The sequence below is a fragment of the Panthera leo genome, chromosome D2 (genome assembly GCF_018350215.1).
Source record: "Panthera leo isolate Ple1 chromosome D2, P.leo_Ple1_pat1.1, whole genome shotgun sequence".
Classification (NCBI taxonomy): Eukaryota; Metazoa; Chordata; class Mammalia; order Carnivora; family Felidae; genus Panthera; species Panthera leo.
Genome location: NC_056689.1, coordinates 27,276,689 through 27,298,132, shown reverse-complemented (window position 1 = coordinate 27,298,132; position 21,444 = coordinate 27,276,689). Strand labels below are relative to the sequence as shown.

The 21,444-nt window shown below is 35.0% G+C and overlaps 1 protein-coding gene across 8 annotated transcripts in view; it reads left to right on the top strand.

Annotated features, from left to right (window-relative positions):
- Positions 1 to 21,444, top strand: part of CTNNA3 (catenin alpha 3) — a 1,696,848-nt gene that overhangs the window by 1,097,685 nt on the left and 577,719 nt on the right. For all 8 annotated transcript variants that reach the window (XR_006194484.1, XR_006194482.1, XR_006194483.1 and 5 more), the window contains one exon: positions 2,163 to 2,319. Coding sequence is in view for 4 of the 8 variants with exons in the window: in XM_042908368.1 (XP_042764302.1) it covers positions 2,163 to 2,319 (157 nt within the window). In the remaining 4 variants the exon portion in view is untranslated. The remainder of the gene's footprint in view (positions 1 to 2,162; positions 2,320 to 21,444) is intronic.

Genomic DNA, 21,444 nt, shown 5'->3' with positions numbered 1-21,444 from the left:
TTTGATTGTGAGTTCAGTATCCAGTGTAGAATCTGAATCATTGCTGCTATATAAAACTACTTTGTTTCAATGCATGGACAAATAAATGAGTAAATGAATGACTACTTTTTTTATGAGCTCCAATTCCATAGCTCGGGTATGGAGATTTGTATTGGAGGGCTGGGTCACTTCAATGTCAATATCTCTAATAGGAAAGTTGACATCTAATACTCCTCATTAACACTGTCCTCCAAAACAACTGCACACATTTGCTTCTATAACCCTGACTGACTTTTTGGCTCTCTGACTTCTCCTTTTCCATCAATACTAAAATCATTTTCCACGCTACTGATAGAAAAACCTTAATTATCATCTTTCTTTGATGAATAACTTCAAAAAAATAAAAAATTCCATTTATTCTGAGTATAAAACTAAAACATATTCACCATTAAAAAATCTGAAAAACTCAGTTACATACACAAATAAAATAAAAAGCACTGGAAATTCGATACCTCTGAAAGAGCCATTATTAATTGATGCATGTATTCATTTAACTTTTATTCTATCATGTTTGCATTTCAGTGTTTGCTCTGGAGCATAATATTTTGTTATTGTGCTATTGTGCTATTATAATATTGTGTTATTGTGCTATTTTGGATGTATTTTCCACAGATTTCTTAATGGCTGCATGATATTTTTGGCAATAATTTGATGTATCCTCATCCTTCCTTAATTAATTGGAAGTTTTGTCAAAACCTTTTCATTACCTCGACCCTTGCAGTCCAGGCTCTGTCTTGCTCCTGTAACCTATTGCAGTAGCCAACTATGCCAGATTAATTTCTCTAAAGTTTAGTTCTGAGGCACCTGAGTGGCTCAGTTGGTTAAGCTTCTGGCTCTTGGTTTTGGCTCAAGTAATGATGTCATGGGTTGTGGGTTTCAGCCCCACATCCGGCTCCCTGCTGACAGTGTAGAGCCTGTTTGGGATCCTTTCTCTCTCTCTCTCTCTCTCTCTCTCTCCCTCTCTCTCTCTCTCAAAATAGATAAATAAATCTTAAAAAAGTGATGAAGTTTATTTTTGAGCAAATTGGTCAAAAGTCAAAGAGACTCTCCAGTGCCTTCCAAATAAGGCCAGGTCCTGAACAGGACTATCAAAAATTCCTGTTGATTTCTTTTGCATAACCAGGCTCTCGGTGAGACTGCTCACCATTTTCACGGCATTTCCTCCATTTTTCCACCTTTTGAATTTTGCTACTTCTGTGTCCTGTCCCATCATTCTTTTCCAATAGCGATTTTACTCAACTAACCACTTCAGTGTGAGGCCTCGCTAAAATCACAAACTTCCTGCCCTCAGGACCAGTCCACTCCTTTTCTCCTTTCTTTGGTCTATTTTTTTTTTCCTCCTTGGTTCTTATAACCATGTAACAGACCATATATTTGACTTACTTAACCTGCTAATTGCCTCTGTGCTTACCTGTAATAAAAGCTCCATGAAGGCAATGATTTTGCTTCTGTCTTATTTATTGCCATATCCCTAAAATCTAGAACAATGCTTAATACATAAAAGACACTCAGAATATATTTGAAATAATGAATGAATGAATGAATGAATGAACTAATGAATTAGTTAATAATGAATATTTATTGGCAAAATTCTGCAAGACCTCAAGGAAGTCAAAGATCTTATTCCAGTGCTTTGCAAATAGTTGCAAACATTCCCTACTGAGTTATGCAGTGTGAGTCCAAATGACCAGTTAACATGTCTCTCTTTCCTGAAGACTTTCTTTAGGACTTCTGCTGAAGGTGATCTCTCAGCTTTCTAAAGACTATTGACCATTAGTTGTGGCTATGATATGTATTGCATACTGAATTGACTTATGCTTATATGTTGCCCTTCCCACTGAGTAATAGAGAAGCTCCTTTAAGGCAGATACCAATTATCTTCGTATCTCTTGCAATCCTTAGTGCATTGACAATAAGTAGTTCTAAAATTAATTAAACTATTGCTGCAAATAAAATTAAAGTATTACCAAAAGCAAGGAGGGAGTTATACATGAGGGCATTTTACCATTGTCCTTGTTAAAGATGTATTTGTCTATTTTTCTTTTTTTAAAGAATACCCATTATCTGCACACTGGTTACTATCTCCAAAGAAATTACCATGTGAACATTCTCCATCTTTGCAGATCATTAATGCTGCACTTGCTTTGGCTGCAAGACCCAAAAGTCAAGTGGTCAAAAAAAACATGGAAATGTACAAGCACACATGGGAGAATCATATCCACGTCCTCACTGAAGCTGTAGATGACATCACAAGCATTGATGACTTCCTCGCTGTATCTGGTATGTTTTAAATCTTTTAATTTATACGTTTGCTCTTGTCAGTTTTCTGAAGCAGGGTAATTCTGAATATAATTAATTTTATGCAATATAATGAGACTCTTTTTAATGATCATCTTTCTCGAAGCAAAGTGCTGCTATGTGTGGTCTACTCTAAGATAATGAGCCTCATGCCTGGTAATCCTTACAATTCAACAATTTACACTGTGTATCTAAAACAAACTCTTATTCATGGACAAAGCATAATTGAAAATAGTAGCTGCAATTCTTAGGCATTTTCTGGCTTTTCGAATAAAAAATCATCTCCCCCCCGTAGTATATTTACATCTTTTTTTTCTCTCTTTTATTATATGAAATTTATTGTCAAATTAGTTTCCATACAACACCCAGTGCTCATCCCAAAAGATGCCCTCTTCAATGCCCATCACCCAACCCCCCCCCCCCCCCCCCCCCCGCCTCCAACCCTCAGTTTGTTCTCAGTTTTTAAGAGTCTCTTATGCTTTGGCTCTCTCTCCCACTATAACCTCTATGGGGGAGGGAAAGGGAAAAAAAAAAAAAAAGAAAAAAAAAGAGGTATTTACATCTTTTGATTTCCCTGCACTTCTCTTCCAACAGAGTTTTTCTCCACTCAGAATGGATATATATATATATATATACAGAGAGAGAGAGAGTGTGTGTGTGTGGGGGGGAGATGGATAGATAGATACACAGGAAAACTCTTCATTGATTTGAGATACACTATGTACTTCAGCTTCCTGTATATGTATTTGAATAATGGTGATCTAAACAATCAAATAAATAAATCTAAACATCTAACTATGTCACTTACAGATGTGTTTGTGATTCCATGTCAAACCTAGATGATTCTTTTATTACAGAATAGAACAGCATCCCACAGGATTATGAAATTATTCTCATAAAGCCATATCCTCAGAAGCATAACTTGGGTTTTGATTATATTGTTGTAATAGCAAAGAACTACTCTTTAATCTTTTTTATTTGTCTTAAAAATTAAGGCTCTCTGCTGCTTCCGATTCTGTGTCTCCCTCTCTCTCTGCCCCTCTGCCGTTCATGCTCTGTCTCTCTCTGTCTCAAAAATAAATAAACGTTAATTTTTTTTTTTAAATTAAGGCTCTCCTTAAAATAAATCACATTTTCCTTTTTTTTTTTTTGAAAAGAGATTTTCTTGGAATGTGACAGTATTCTTTTTTATAAAATGCAAATTCTCATGAATTTCTAACATTATTTCATCTTTTAAAAGTTTCCTGATGTGGTTTGTCTAACCTGTGGAACTCATTTCTTTCATACATATATATATTCTCATCTTGAAACATAGTGTCAGAACCCTAGTATATTTTCATGATACATTAATGATATGAAAATGTGTGATAATTTTTTTTAATTTTTATTTATTTTTGAGAGAGAAAGAGAGAATGTGAGTGGGGGAAGGTAAAGAGAGAGAGGAAGACACAGAATCTGAAGCAGGCTCCAGGCTCTGAGTGGTCTGCACAGAGCCTGATAGAAAATTCATAGTAATTGTTTCAAAATTGTCTTATTTCTATAGAGCTAAAAACTTTGAAAATTATAGAAAGTGTATGGGAAAATATTAACATTCATTGGTTCCACTATTCAGAAATAACAACCACTGATATTTGATTTATTTCCATTTATGTTTTTAAATAAGTGTGTCATTAGGTATATCATAAATATTTAGCTGAATTTTCCCACATCATTATATATTCTTTAAAAAAAATCATTCATTTATCTGTTCTTCTTTGGTTAGCATTTATATAAATTGAAATTTTAATTGCTATAAATAATGTCTTGTTAAACATATTTGTGTCCATTTGCTGTCTTCTTAGTATAGATTTTGTGCATATGTGTATCCAATCAACATCTTGAATTGGGGCAATCTTTTGTTTAATTGTTAAGTGTTGAATTCTGGTTTTTAGTTGGTTCTTTAGGTTACAAAACAAAGGAAACTTCTCATAATACTCTGTGTAAAGGCAGTTTATTATAGGTTTACTAATAGCACAGTAGGGAGACTCTCCAGGACACACAAGAACAGGAACCGTAATTGGCCAAGCCTTGCATGATTAGAGCTGTAGAAGGCTTGGCATCTGAGCAGCTCTGTAGGGCCTCTGAGCAGATGCTCATGCTTTTTCCTTTCAGTGCTGGATTAACCCGACCTAGCAACCTTCTGAGTCTGCTACTTTCTGTGAACAGAATGCTGTGCGTACACATAACAGAAAACTCATACGGAAGTTTCCTAAATAACAAAAATCTCCAATTACTTCATGTAACTAGATGTTTAAGAAAGTTGATTCTAGACTTACCAGCGAAAGCGTACCAAAGGACTTGGATAGGAATAGTGAAGATACGTGAGGAATATCACTAACATTGTTTAGAATTGTCAGTACAGGGTAATAATTAAAAAGTGGACTAATATTTAATGTATCTCATTATTGTTTTAAAATTCTTTATAGATAATGCACTCCATTATATTCTATACCCAGGGTGAACTGTTCCTAGTTGGCTGCTCTTTGGATGCCCTAGTTGGTAGTGGTTTAGGTTATTAATGACCTTTGTAGACATCTCTGTGTTCTACTGACTTTCCGTTGTGGTTGCATCTCAAAGCAATATACGTACCACTTAAGGTAGGAAGGCAAGCTTGTTGGCTTCAAGTTATCAGGAGGAAATCCTTCTTGGGTGATTCCATCAGACTTTGTCTTACTTGTCATAGGTCAAAACTTGTTCCTGAATCTGTCTCTGGACAAATTGCTGGCAAAAGGAAATGGGATTTCCATGATGGGCTTGGAGTGGTGATTAATGGTTAATAACTGACCAAGGGCCAGAGGAAATGGTAGTCCTAATTTGTAGCACTTCCTGATTTCTGTGGAATAAATACTCTCATGTTGACAGGTGTCAAGCTACTGATGTGATGTCACTGAACTCTGAGTTGGGAAGAGATTTTATAAAAACAGGTCTTGTGAACTGGGGTAAACATATCCTAGCAAACTGCTGGGCTTAGAACAGTCATAATTCAACCTTTCTGACTAATGACTTACCATACGAACCAGATCCAGGGTTTTATGAACAGAAAAGAAGAAAACATGGCTGTTGACTAGAGACATATGTTTACCCCAAGCACTCAGTGACATCCACTCCTTTCTCAGGTCTCTGTGCTTTCATAAACTTACCTTGTATTAGTTTAGCATGAGCCCCATTGATGACTCTCATTACATCGTAACTTTCAACATCTGTTACCACAGATAATAGCATCTTTTCTCTGAATATCCCTAGTCGAATAAGTAAGAATCTAGCTGGCTTTATACATCTTTTTTTAGTATGTGGCTAGAAGTCCTAAGTCTAAGATCCCAGGGAAACCAATGGATGGGTAATCATGGTTCAAATAGCTGTGATGGTGGCTGTCTCAATCTGGCAGCTTTTGTGTGGAGCTGATTTTCTTAGAAAAAGTTGCAGATGTGATTAGCAGTGAAATACTTCTCTGCTGGTACTTTATAATAATCTTTCAGAATATGCTGTTTGTACTAACAGACTTCTGATTCCTGTTTGCCAGGTAGAACAACTGAGAAGTTGGTTCATATTTGTGAATTATCTAGAGAATATTATATTTTCAAAATTTTTATAAATATTTCATCCTTTTCCTGGGCTTTCTTTCAGTAGTTAACAGCAATACTCAATTCTTTTTTTTTCTTTTCTAAGAATAAATAATAGAGGCCCTGAAATGATCCCCATTGTCTCCTAGTCAGTTACGAAAATTTGGAGATTCTTAGAACATCAGCTCTCTATATTAAAATACAAACAAAACTTAAAACCTAAAATTGGTGTGAAAGGATTCTTGGAGTTTAAACTATCATTTTATTGTCATTAGCAAAGGTAGAGATCACATCACTAAAATGTCTTATATAATGTTTTAGAATAATTAAATAATCCAATATTGACTAATAGCTTTTAAAGTAATAGCAAATGTCTTTTAACTATTGCACTTCCAAATATAGAAATATCATTGATGATTTTTAAGTTGTATGTTTATATCATCACCAAATTTCTCTTGATGCACAGAAGTCAAAGTACCACTTTTTAGAAGCTATTTTTGTATTCTTTTGTTTCCAGCTATACACAGAAAACTCTTAACATAAGTACAATCAGTTCTTTCTTGAAAATCATAAGGAATATAGCCACCTTGTCAATTAAGAATTTATTATATATTTAAAATTTTTGTGTGTAAAATTAAAGTGAAACAGTGAACAAAAACCCACCTGTAAAATCAGAAGGGTGTTTGGCAGGCTAAGTTCTCTGACATTCAGTTGTCCAAAAGAGGCCCTTTTTAGTTAATGTTATTTATATAAAAACTTCCAGTGTCTTGAAAGTAATTAGAAAAAGTTCTTAAATGCATAGATTTTCAAACGTTTTGTCCCATCACTTACCATAAGAATTATTTCCACACCATTCGCTATGTTTTTTTTATCACTCTCTGAAAATACGTGTAACAAAACACTTGTGAGAAAGTTGCTGATCTGAAAGATTCTTTGACCACATCAACGTCTGTCTTTTGTATAGACAGAAGATGTTTCTATGTGAGCAGATATAGGAAGCTCTCTTCCCAGCCTGCCAGGATGCCTGAAATCCCCAGGATTAGTTATCCATGTGGGAGTATAAAAATGTTTAAGATCTCTGTTTAAGATGCAAATTTGGAAAAGGAAACATATTAACACATGCCTCAGCTTTTAGAATCATTGCATTAATTGACTCATTAGGAGTTATAACCTCAAGGAACTAAATTCAGAAGTAAACTTGGATAAAAGAGGAAATGACTTGGACCATAAGAACTATTCAACAATTAGTAAGAGCTGATTACATGTGAGGGTTTGTGAAAATATGACCTTTCTTTCATTTATTCATTCATTCATTAAATATTTATTGCATAATTTTAAGTGCTAAACCCTACAAAAGCTACTGGAGATTGAAAAATGAGTCAAAGTTAGTGGCAGAGCTAACTTGTAAGGAAGCTGTGATAATGGGGATTGTTGGAGGGAGGAGACTATGTGAGGAATGGAGTAAGCCATGGACAATGGTTTGGAATTTTCTGAAAGAGAGATTGACCACTTATTGATTAGAATAAACACTACCATTCCCTTATTGTAAAAGGTTTTCTCATTTTAAAGATAACATCCTACTGACTCTCAGTGAAGTCAATATTGAATATTGAAGGATGTCTGGAGATCTTTTACTCCATGTCCTAGATTTCTCTCTACTACATCCACTTTTCTCCATATCCATGACTCTCACCCCAGGTTAAACCACTCCCTTTACCTGAATTACCACATAATCTTTCTAGTTGAATCTCCTGCTTCCAGAGTTTTGCTTGAAGGCTGACTTTCAATAGGTATATGCTGAATGAATAAAAGTACTTACTCCCCTTTTTAATTCTATGCAAGATTAATTTGGGGAGGTTTATGCCTTAGGCTTTCAATAAATGTATTCATCTTTGGAATAAATAGTTAAAAAAATCTTCAAATTATGAAAAATAATTTTAAGCATTAATCATCACAATGTTCTGTGACCTTGACTTAGTGACACAAAGGTAACTCTGATGCTGCCCTCAAAAATGTACTAACAAAAGCCTCTGTATTCATGACATTGTAGTGAACATGATCTTTGACTGCTAAAAAGTTGTATCTGAATCATTCGAAAAAGAAAAATGAAAATAAATAGATTTATAATTTTCTTTCAAAATTAATACCAAATAAACACATAATATTAGCAAGATCAAATGTTGTATCAATAGCACACAAACTAAGCACTCTTAATACTCAGTATAATCTTTATAATGTTTATGAAATAGGCGCTGCGATAAAAGGTGACCAACATAGTATGTATCTATGCAAAGATAAGTTATATGATATAATTATAACCAATTATCTATTACCATATGCACTTATATATCTCCTCATCTTATACCTATTTGAAATTTTAGTTGGTTAAAGGCATCAAGACATGACACGTTTCAGTAAAAATATATTCCCTTAAAATTGGGATTTGAAATCAGATTGTGCAAAAATTGATTTTGATAAAAATATATCGAATGTCAACTGCATGCAATGCAGTAAGTATGCTGCAAAGTGGAGAAGGATGTATAGAAGGAAAAGGCACAATGTTTGCTTTCAGAGAACTCACGATCAAGTATACACAGATCAGATCCCAAGGGATCTGATTAAATGCTGTGTAGTTAATGCTGTTGAAATGTCAGAGTATTGAGGGAACCATTTTTTTTAACATGTATTTATTTTGGGGACAGAGAAAGAGCATTAACAGGGAAGGGTCAAAGAGAGAGGGAGACACAGAATCTGAAACAGGCTCCAGGCTCTGAGCTGTCAGCACAGAGCCCGACACGGGGCTCGAACCCACGGACCGAGAGATCATGACCTGAACCGAAGTCGGACGCTTAACTGACTGAGCCACCCAGGCGCCCTGAGGGAACCATTTTTAAGGTGATCCTGTTTGAACTGAATTGTTGAATTGAACCTTGAAGATATTGGAATAGCATCCCAGAAATAGAGAAAAATGTGCGAAAGCACATGGTGGCTTCATTACAGGAATAGAGGGTACATCTGGTGTGAAAAGTCAGGGGGTGGTATTATATAAGACCCTAAATATTTGAGGAAGATGTAAATCACCTAAAATATTTAATAGTAGTGTCACAGACTATATCAGTTTTTCAGAGCACTAACTCCAGATGCTGAAAACCACTCTTATCGTACAGAATGAAGTAGATAGAGCTAAAAAATGATTTAATTGTTCTTAGAAGGAAAAATAAAGTAAACCCCATATCAAACAGGTCTTCCCTCACTTTCTTCACCTTGCCCCCAAGAAATTAAACATATGACACATCCAAGATGCGATAGTAGGAAGGTGAGGTGAGAGCCAATTTGATGACTTTAACCTGGCTCAGGCTGAATTAACTCAGGTGCCCATTTCCCAAGGAAAGGATCTCTTCTTCATCTGAATAGTGCGGTGATGATGTATAGCCAGAATCTTCTGTGCCATCGGCTAAAATTAAAAGACAGTGTTATTGTGGTTCTAAGATCTTTTGTTCCTCTTGGTTCTCTGTGATTATATTTTCATGTGATGGTATATGCCTCAGTGATCACTGTGGAGACTTCAGGGAGATTATACACACAGCTAGCTTTACATAAGTCATGGAAAGACAGGTATGAAGCATGCTTTCAAAAATGGTTGAATAGGTTCCCCCAAAGTAATCCATTATTGCTCTGTTGATAATCATGTTTTGAATAACCACCTAAACTTACATGACAAAAGCATAGTTTGGGCACGGGAACTGGAATTTATCACACATCATTCCATGTACTAACAGGCAAGTTCACTCAAGATGCTCTCATTGAATGAACAATAGATTACTGCAGGACTATTGTTTGAATATTAAGAATTTGATTTTTAGAAAAGCTATAATTAGAAGTCATTTTTATTAAAATCAGATTTGAGAATTTTTGTCAGAACTTTAAGGTAAGCTGGAGGAATCATCAATAATCTTACTGGTGAGGTAACCAGCACTATGGGATTATGTCTTACACTTGTATATAAAGGTAATAAATATTTCCTAAATTCTGAAGATCTAATAGCTATGTATTTATAAAACCTCTGAATGATAAAATAGACTTTAGTAAGGGATTTTTTTAAAAATTTCCATAGAAAATGTATGTACAGTATTAATTACCATATTATTTGTGATGGACACATTGACAGAAATTTTCAACAAAAACAGAGAATCAAAGTGAGTCCAAAATTTCATTTGCATTTAGTTATTTCTGAACAGTGTCTCAACTGTAAGCACGTGCATTTATTTTTTTTAATTTAAAAAATTTTTAATGTTTATTTTTGAGAGAGAGAGAGAGAGAGAGAGACAGAGCACAAGTGTGGGGTGGGTGTCAAAGAGAGACGGAAACCCAGAATCCGAAACAGGCTCCAGGCTCTAAGCTGTCAGCCCAGAGCCCCAAGTGAGGCTCAAACCCATGAACTGTGAGATCATGACCTGAGCTGAAGTCAGAAGCTTAACCAACTGAGCCACCCAGGTGCCCCTAATACATGCATTTAATAAGTGTAATTTGAGTAATTACACTTAATATGGTGACTCCTGTGGGAAAAAAAATACTTAATATGGTGACTCCTGTGGGAAATTTTATAGATTAGATGATGGAATCAAAGGAAAGTTTCTCCTTCCCATACAATAGTCCCCCACCTACTTGTGAGTCTAAGATGTGCTCCTGAGCATTCTGAAAGACCAAAGTCTTCAGTCACAAATAAAGGGGTTTTGGGCAGGAAAAGCAGGATGCTTCCCACCTATATTTTCTCCAAAGATAGGAAAAATGGAAAGAACATGCCTCCTGCTACACTGGTGGCTGCAGATACAAGACCTGAAAGTATGAAGTCCTGTATCTGAAATTGAAAATTTGTGTTGGCATACTTTTGGGTCTTTAATAGCATCCTGGAGAATCTTAACAAAACAGTAAAAACCTCTTCTTACAGAATGGCTCCAGAGCTTGTGTTGTGAACAATTTATGTGTATTTGAGAAATACAGCTAGGAATTACATTCTCACAAAGCATATATCATTCCTACTAATATTTCACCACTGAAGGAAATCCAATAGATGAGGCATCAAGACAATGGATTGTATCTCTAGAATCCATGGGATGCACAGGAGGAGAAGAATCTGGAGTGGGTTAAGCATGCTTAGGATTGATGATTTTGTCATTTCCTACCAAACCTTTGGAAAATAACCTCAACTCATTAAATTCCCTTCTCTAAAATATTAATAATTATATTATTTTGCCATGGTCTGAATGTTTGGGTCCCACCGAATTCTTATGTTGAAACCCTAGTGTCCTATATGAAAGTATTAGAAGGCAGGGCCTTTGAGTGGTACTTAGGTCAGTAATGTGGAGCCCTCATGAATGGGATTAATCTTCTTACAAAGGAGACCTACAGAGATCCCTAGCCCCTTCCACTATGTGAGAACATAGTGGGAGGCATTGGATATAAACCAGGAAGAAGGCTCTCATCAGAATACAACCATGCTGGTGCCTTGATCTTGGAACTCCCAGCCTCTAGAACAGTAAGAAATAAATTTCTGTTTATAAACTACCTAGTCTGTGTTATTGTGTTAGAGCAGCCTGCACGAACTAAGACACATTTACTCATTTATTTAACAAATATGTACTGAGCACCTACTAGGTGATAAGACTGTTAAATTCTGAAGATAGAACAGGACTCTCTACCTTCTTAAAACTCACATTCTTTCATGGTTGGGAGAATTAAATAAAATGATAGACAATAAAACCATGGTTTGTGAGCATAACTCATTCCAGAACCATGCTTATAATCCAAAGCACTTGCATACCAAAGCTAATTTCCCCATAAGAAGTAATGCAAACTCAGATGATTTATTCCACAACCCAAAAATATTCATATAAAATGATTATAATACTGTAATATAATATGAAATAATAAAGAAAATAACAAAATATAAAGAAAAACAAATTAACCTGCACTTACCTTTGAAAACCTTCATGGTTGGTGTGAGGGAGACAAGAGAGGGTTATTGTGCAGGACGACTTTCATTATCACTAATGGATGTTGACTGTAGTACAGTATTAATAAACTCTTGTCATATACCGTGTTTAATGTAACTAGCAATAAGGCAGCAGGGGAAAGGGTCTATATCTGCAGGCAGCCTGATCCAGAATGAAGCAAAGCATTCCTAAGCTTACTGTTGTATGGAAAAGCAAAGGACTAGCCATAGGTGCTTTTTATTTTTTAATATAATTTATAGTCAAATTGGTTTCCATACAACGCCCAGTGCTCACCCCAACAAGTGCCCTCCTGAATGCCCATCACTCACTTTCCCCTCTCCCGCACCCCCCATCAACCCTCATTTCTTTTCCTGAGTATCCAAGAGTCTCTTATGGTTTGCCTCCCTCCCTCTCTGTAACTTCCCCCCCCCCCCCGCTTTCCTCTCCCCCATGGTCTTCTGTTAAGTTTCTCAAGGTCCACATATGAGTGAAAATATACACCATAGGTGCTTTGAAGTGACAAAAAATACACTAGTGTCAGTTGTGGTCACCTTCCAATGTTCTGAATAATCACTGATTTCTGCCAGACAGCCTGAGACTGAGCATCTGAGAATGGGAGACAGTCACCCACAATCCTGCAGTGAAAGAGAGAGAGAAAGAGAAAGAGAGAGAACCATTGGCTCAGTTGTGATCATGTGATGTTTGGTGTCACGTACTACTCATATTGCAAGGCATCGCTCATTTACCAAGTTAAAATTTATTAGAAATGTTTACTCATCTTGAAGTACATTCACAGAACAAGTTACTCACAATCCAAGATTTTACTGTATTTAAAATGCTTTGAAGAGTGATTAAGACATAGTAAGTGGCCTAGTAAAAGATAGATGTTATTTACTTGTATCTTTGGCAGGCCATTCTTAAAGTTTAAAACAGGTATGATAAAGGTAAGTCTCTTTAATTTTTTAAAATGTTTACTTATTTATTTTGGGAAAGAGAGCACGCAAGGGAGAAGGGTAAAGAGAGAGGGAGGGAGAGAATCCCAAGCAGGCTCCATGCTATCAGCGCAGAGCTCATTGTAGGACTTAATCTCATGAACTGTGAGATCATTTTCTAAGCCAAAGTTCAGAGTCAGATGCTTAACCAACTAAGTGACCCAGGAGCCCCAAAGATAAATCTCTTTAAAGGACTACCTTGTTAAAAAAAAAAAAAAAAAAGAGGTTAGAGTGGGAGAGAACCAAAGCATAAGAGACTCTTAAAAACTGAGAACAAACTGAGGGCTGATGGGGGGTGGGAGGGAGGGGAGGCTGGGTGATGGGTATTGAAGAGGACATCTTTTGGGATGAGCACTGAGTGTTGTATGGAAACGAATTTGACAATAAATTTCATATATTTAAAAAAAAAGGACTACCTTGTTAAACTATCCCAATACTTAGTACATTATGGTTTAATGTCAGATATTGACAAGATGTAGTAGAATGGGAACTCTTACACACTGCTTCTGGGAAGGTAAATTTTTATAATTTGTTTGAAGAGCAAAACAGGAGTATGTAGTACCTGGACTATTTTGCCACAAATATCCATATATGTATATGAGAAACTTGTACACATATTCATAAAGAAAAATTGTGCAAATATGATCATTATGGATTGTTTTAAATAGTGAAAGTTTAAAATAATATAAAAACCCATCAGTAGGAGAATGAATAAATAGCAGCAAACATAGTCATTAAAACAAACTTGTTTCATATGTCAACAGATTTTTAAAACCAATATTGAGTAAATTAGCAAGTTTTAGAGCAATGTGAACAGTAGGGTGCCATAAATGCCACACATAACAAATACATAAGAGTGATTAACTCTGGAGAAGAAGTTGGATGGGACTGAGAAAGAGTACATGTGGGACTTAGATTGTAATGCTTTATTCTTTAAAAGTAATATCATAACAAAATCTGATGAAAAAATAGCATCCATTGTTATTGAAGTACATAGATTAGTTTCTATATTTTATTATGATTTCTACTTTTCTTAAACTTTTATAATAAAGGAGTTACTGGAGGAGTAAATGTCAAGGTAGAAGGACAGACAGCATGATTGATTCTGTGCCTGGGCTAACACAGAGATCTTCCCAGGTGACCCATATCTGCACCTGAAACTCACCAAATAATGGAGATCACCCAGTATTTTTGAGTTTGATTGTGAATCTCAGTAATACTGAGTAAGAAAATGCTTTGTGAACGTGAGCCTAAACCTTTATCACTAAGGGTCATATTGTGATGGACTGATATTTGGTGAGGTTTTGTCCCATTTTTTACCCTTGTTTTGTGAATGAGGGTATCAAAAGGATGGCTAGACTTAAAAAAACAATTGTGAAATATTTCAAGTATCCATAAAAGACTAGAGTACATAGAATATTAAACAATGTAACCTTATCAGGAATCTTTATCAAACCTTCACTTTTGTCATACTTGTTATTACATGTAAAAATGAAGACCCTTCTGTAACCTTTCCTAGGTTTTTACAAATTTCCCTTTATTAAGAATTTTGATGAAAGTTCTTGCCTCTTGAGAAGCAGAGCTGCATGACAGACATTTTCCTTCTATGGATTAGATCTAAAGCATCAAAATAATCAGAACCTGTTTTAGGGAATAGAATCTTTTTACATTGGGCATATGAATAATCAAAGCTAAAGCTGAAAATTTTTCCATAAGGGTATGATAACACAATTTGAGTGATATTCTATGCTTCCATCTTCATGGAAATTGTGAGAGTAAGTAATGGAGGAATGAATGTCTTTGAAGCAGGAACCCCACACACATTTTGGTATTGGCAAGTTAACCATTTATTGTGTTAGTCAACAAATATTTATTGAACAATTTGTATTTACCCTAGAAATAACAATGGTGAGTAAGACACATTGGACTTATTTATTACAGATCTATAGTCTAATTGAGGAAACAGTCTTTCTGATGCCAATTGTAATGTGGTAAAATAGGTTCTGTTTAGGCTGTCTTTCTATCAGCAAAGAAATTGTGTGACAGCCAATCTTTGAAATCTCATCATTTTGTAATTATTACTTGAGTTTGTGATCACTCTCTCATGTATTGGCATTTAGGACCTATAGGATTTAATTCAAAGAAGGTCCAAAGCAAAATCCATGTTTACTGTAATATTATTTTATTCATCTCTGTAATAATTATGGATGCACAGCAAATAATTTTCAATCTGGTTCTCCATAGCATTTTTTAAAATGTATAATTAGCAAGAATTTACAAATAAGCTAACCATTTACATCCATTGATAAGTTTTTTTTTAAGTTTTTTTAAAATTTATTTTGGGAGAGAGAGAGGGAGAGAGCACTCATGTGAGCAGGGGTGGGGCAGGGAGAGAGGAAGAGAGAGAATTCCAAGCAGGCTCCGCACCGTCAGCACAGAGCCTGATGTGGGGCTTGAACACACGAACTGTGAGACCATGACCTGAGCTGAAACCAAGATCCAAATGCTTAATCAACTGAGCCACCCTGGTGCCCTTCCATTTATAATTTTATATGTACTTGTTTTCTTTCTACACCATACATTTCCTTGTAGGAAATCAGCTGCTTTGAAATTTCGGTTTTTCATTACATATACCTGTTAATTGATAATTTAGGAATATGACTATTAAAAATCTAAACTAAAAATATATATACTTGAAACTACCAAAAATCGAACACTTAATTGTAATATTTTGATTTTAAAATATCCAGTGCCATCTAGACCAGGTAAAACACAACTCCCCAGGGCCTTTTCAAGTTAGTCTATGTTAGGGAATTTCAGGAATTTCATCAACCTAAGATGAAACTTATTTTTTTTAAATAAAGTTCTAATATACTGTATGTGGAAAATGGTCATCAGAGGAATGAAAAATGGGCTTTTTGTGTATCTAAATAATTCAATATATAATAACAACATTTAAATTCCCAAGGAGTCATTTAATATCTTCTTGCAAATTTGTATCCACCCTTTTGATGGTGATTTATGTGCTTTCTGTTTCCATAATAAATTGCAAATAAATCCTCTTCGCCTAACTACGTGGGAAATTTCATGAAAACAGAGATATTCAATCTTGTGATTTTACTCTTTCTTTCTGAATTGGGTTATAAAATCTAGTTAGCTAAAATTGTATACGTTGTTTATGATCAGTACATTACATAGGGTAACCTCATATTCAAAGTATAAAAACTGGCTGAAGAACAATGGAGACTTACTCTAAATTATAGATCAGTTCTATATAGATCTATTCTATCATATTTAGCAAAAAAAAAAGTGTGGTGGCTGTATTAAAAGTACTTTATTAAAACATGATATATATTTACACTGTCACAATTTAAGTAAATAAATTTATAAATTTTCTGCATCAATATTTATATGGTTCTAATAGCTGTCTAATTGTGTGTGTGTGTTTGTGTGTGTGCGCGTGTGTTTACTTTGGTGCATGGCTTTTTTAATGTTTTGTTTGTTTTTGTTTTTAGAAATGCTGCCATTAACATGTGTGGAAATTTTGATCCCAAGAACTCTAAGAGTTTTATAGATATTTCCTCATTTATTGTTCCACCTAGAAAAAAATTGGCTAGTATAATCATGTTTAATATGTAGAAGGCTGTCACAAATAATTCCTAAATTGCTCAAATTCTCTAAGACAATAAATAATAATGATGTTATTTTTAGCTACTCTAATATAAAGAGCACATAAAAGCACCTATCTTTCACAGCAGCCTATTATTCCCTATTAAAAATTATTTTTCCTCTTAAATTGGTTTTTGCCTATATTTTAAATGTTTATTTATTTATTTTGAGGGAAGGAGGGGCAGAGAGAGGGAGAAAGACAATCCTAAGCAGACTGCATGCTCAGCATGGGGTCAGACATGGGGCTCGATTTCACAATCACAAGACCATGACCTGAGCCCAAATCAAGAGTTAGCCGCTTAACCGACTCAGCACCCCCAGCACCTCTATTTTTTTAATGCCAAAATATGGAGGTCATGTTTAGACCATAATTCTGGGTTTTTCCATCTGGAACTTTATTGAATCGCACGGAAGGATACACCTAACTTTGAAGGCTAACTTTTGATTTGTTACTCATTCTTCCTTTCAGTCTAATAATTAACAAAAGATCAAGTCCCTTCCTCTGTAAGCCATTGGGTGCCGATGAAGACACAGCAGGACAATTTTGTAGATGGTGATAAAGCAAAAGAAATATCCTTCTGAGCTAAACTAAACAAAGTTTGAGATAAAAAATGAGACTCTTTTTTCTCTCATCGGAAGTTAGTGAGATTCTGGCTGAGAATTTAAATGTGAAAAAAACAAAACAATTAAAAAAAGCACACAAAACATCAGATTAGTGGGGTGCCTGGGTGGCTCAGTTGGTTAAACCTGCGACTTCAACGTATGTCACGATCTCATGGTTTGTGAGTTCAAGCCCCACATTGGGCTCTCTGCTATACGTGCAGAGCCTGCTTCAGATTCTCTGTCTCTCTGTCTCTCTCTACTCTTCCCCTGCTCTCACTCTCTCTCTCTCAAAAATAAATAAACATTAAAAAAAGTGTAAAACAAACAAAACAAAACAAGCAAACAGACAAACAAAACAAGGGGCACCTGGGTGGCTCAGTGGAATGTCCGACTCCGGCTCAGGTTATGATCTCCTAGTTTGTGAGTTTGAGCCCTGCGTTCGGCTCTATGCTGACAGCTCAGAGCCTGGAGCCTGCTTTGAACTCTGTGTCTCCCTCTCTCTCTGACCCTCCCACACTCATACTCTGTCTCTCTCTCTCAAAAATAAATGAAACATTAAAAAACAAACAAAAACCCCACATCAGATTAGTAAAAATGAAGTCAAAGAAAGAGAAGGAACCAAACACAGTGGATGTGTGCTGATTGTTAGGTTTTACTTCATTGCACTGCCTTACACGATGTTTGATATACTGCAGATGCTTACTAAACATTTGTTTAATTAAATCTGTTTTACTTAATAAACTCTCATTTTATTTCTACAGGAGTAACCTTTAAGTAATCTAGGGTAGATTTACTCTTTACATTTGAGAACCTCCCAATACAGACTTTAGGGCAAAGCCAGAATGTATATGTAGCATAACTATTCTAGGCAACAGCAAAAATTAAGGATCACTATGCAAAGTGATTTTCTTGTTGGTATAATAGCGCTGTTTCCAAATCAAGCTTCGCCTCGCTGTGTAATTGCACAGAATGATCACTATGCACCTTTCGCCAACGTAAAAGATTAACCTCATTTCCTACACAGCTAAAGGTTTATGTGCCAAGATCCTTATTTCCTAATGTAAAACCTGATATGTTTTAATTTTGGCTTTGTAATGCACTAAACTTAACCTTTTTTTCTGCTCAATTAGGCCCAAACAAGTGATATGAAATTTGGGATTTATGTGTATTTCAAACATTTTATGATACATAACTAAAGACCTATTGTCTTGACAATAGAGGAGAAAACTTTAAAAATATCTTTGGAAAAATATCTGTGAACAAAATAAAAATCTTGTTTTTGCCACATGTTTAATGTCATCTGTCTGAGTACTATTGAATTGTCAGAATTTTGAGTAGCAAGTAAAAATTCAGTTTATCCACCAGTGACACATGTAAGAAGTTATGAGGAAGCACACATTTATTGTGATTCCACTGAAAGTTCAGTCTTTTTCCCCTCTGAAAATACAAAAGGATATTTCGGGTAGGTTCCTTACTATTGTTTTGTGCTTTTTGAATAAAATCAATTAAAATTGAGAAGATTTTATTGTTGTTGTCAGAAATATTACTTCTTTAGCAAACAGGACTAAGAATAATGTGTTGAGTAGCTAAGCTTAGGTTGCCCTCACTGGTAATAAAATATCACAAATCTACTTTTTTAGAAAAATTCAGATCATGACAGTTTATTACAGAAAAGAATTAAAATACTATTGTATCACATAAATTTGGGAACTGACCCTCAGAACAAAAAGCCATAGGCATAGTTTAAGATATATGGGTTTCCTACAAGGATAATCCAATTGTTATTGTATTTTTATTATCCATATCTTCTGGTTTACGATTGGTACCATTCTAATTCTCTATCTATTCTATTTCTTTTAAAAAATGTCCACAAGTGCAAACGATATGTTGGAAGATGATGGAGAATTGTGTAATTTGTCTTGTTCTTGGCCTGTGATGTATTTTATATAGAAAACAACAACAAAAAAATGATTTTGTATTGCAGCTGTGCTATCAACAACCAAATGACCTTTATTATCTTAAATACATAATATGCTGTGTCAATCAGAATAAGGTTTGATTATGAAAAGATAAATCAGCCATACACAGTGCCTGCTCCAATTATGCCTTTTCCTGCCCTTTTCACCATATTCATCTCAATCTGCTTAAATTCTCTCCTTAGAGAACCACTTTCTCCTTTAAACCTTTCTTTCCCTTTTAAACCTTACTAGGCTCTCTCATAATTTTGGATTTCTATAACTTATATCGCTTTCTGCTTTATATTGTAGTTACTTTTATGTATTTTTGTTCTCTTTATTTGGAAGCCCTGGAGGGCTATTGTTATTGGGTGAACTGTGTACCCCCGAGTTTACCTATATATTGAAGCTGTAACTCTCAGTACCTCAAAATGTGACTGCATATGGAGATAGGGTCTTTAAAGAAGTAAGTTAAAATGAGGTCATTAGGATGAGCCTTTATCTAATCTGACTGGTGTTCTTCTAAAAAGGAGAAACTGTGGGGCAGCTGGGTGGCTTAGTCTGGTAAGCGATCAACTCTTGGTTTCAGGTCAGGTCAGGTCATGACCTCATGATTCGTGAGTTCAAGCCCCACATTGGGCTCTGCACTGCTGATGGAAGCTGCTTGGGGTTTTCTCTCTCTCCCTCTCTCTCTGCCCCTTCCCCATTCTCACACACGCACACACTCTCTCAAAATAAGTAAATAAACTTAACTGAACAAAAAAAAAAATAGAGGAAACTAGGACACAAGACACGCAGAGCGAAAAGAACATATGAAAACAGAGGGAGAAAACACTATCTGCAAGCCAAGGAGAGAGGCTTCAGGAGAAAGAAACCCTGTCCATAGCTTGATCTTAGACTTCCAGACTCCAGAACCGTTATTTAAGCCACACTAGGTCAGGGTACTGTGTTATGGCAGCCCTAACAAACTAATGCAGGTATTACTCCTCTTTGTTTCTGGACCACTTAGCACAGTACCTTGTACCTAATAGTATCTTAACAAAAGCCACTCAGTTGATTTTCTACATAGTTTATTCACTGTAAACTAAAGTTTTATTTCAGTGAAGTAGAGGAGCATGAGACAATTCCCTCTTTAATCCTTAACATTGGAGAAACAAATGGTAACTATACTTTGATGATCAGCCTTCCTTTCCAACATTGTCTCTTTAATGTCTTTCAAGGCTGAATTTTTTTTGACAATTGGAGACCTCTGAAATTCTTACAGAATTTCTGACTCATTCAATGGTTTACTTAATTTAATTCTGGTAGGGATCATATTATAATAGTTATACTTCTGTTTCTTAATCATTATAGTAATAAAAGTGTAATTATGATATTAAATAAAAGTGGAAATCACTTCATTGTCATACTTTATGTAGATATGCCATTTTAAAATGTAGCTTTTTTAGTATATTTTTATTTTCTTTTGAACACTGGTTAGTTAAATAATTCCTTATGACACCTACTAATTCATCACATTTTTCCCATGGAATTAAAAAAAAAATCAGCATTCATATTTTTGTATTTGTATGATTTCACGGTAGATATGGTGATACCAAAAACTTTTTCCTTAGGATCTTAGATTTTCATCATGACATATATGGCTTAAGTAAGTGTCTGATTTAACTGAGGGAGAATATGAAAACAATACAGAAAATAAAGGGAAAAATAAAATGTTTTCTTTTTATCTATCACTGTGCTATGTAGTTAGGAAATTTCCTTATATTTCTGCCATTGCTGCCTGGTAGAAACAATTTTTATACATGAGCTAAACAAAATAACTTCCAGTGTATTTTTCTTTTCTCTACATTGAAGTTTGGTTGAATTTCCCAATTACAAAGGCACTTTCCTATCCTGTCAATGATTAGTGACATGTAAGGAATCACAGCTATGTCATTAATTACTACATTGGTCTCTGTACCTCCAGATACTGATGAAATATTATGTCAACCATAGCTTGTTTTTATTTTTAGCCATTGTCCCTTTAATGTCCCATTAATCCACCAAACTTAAGTCTACATCATGACTTTAAAATTTATTTTAATAACAACTTTCCTCATAGTTATTATCTTATTCTTAGTAAAGTTTCATTTCTTTTTTATCCTGATGGAAAGTGGTCCTCAAATGCAATCATTAAGGTGGTGAAGTGGATAAAGAACTCTCGAGAGCTTATGGGGATTATTAAAGAATAATTTTGTCCTTCCAAATCATAGTGGTATATGCATATGCTATGCTATTTTGATTAATATGTTAATAC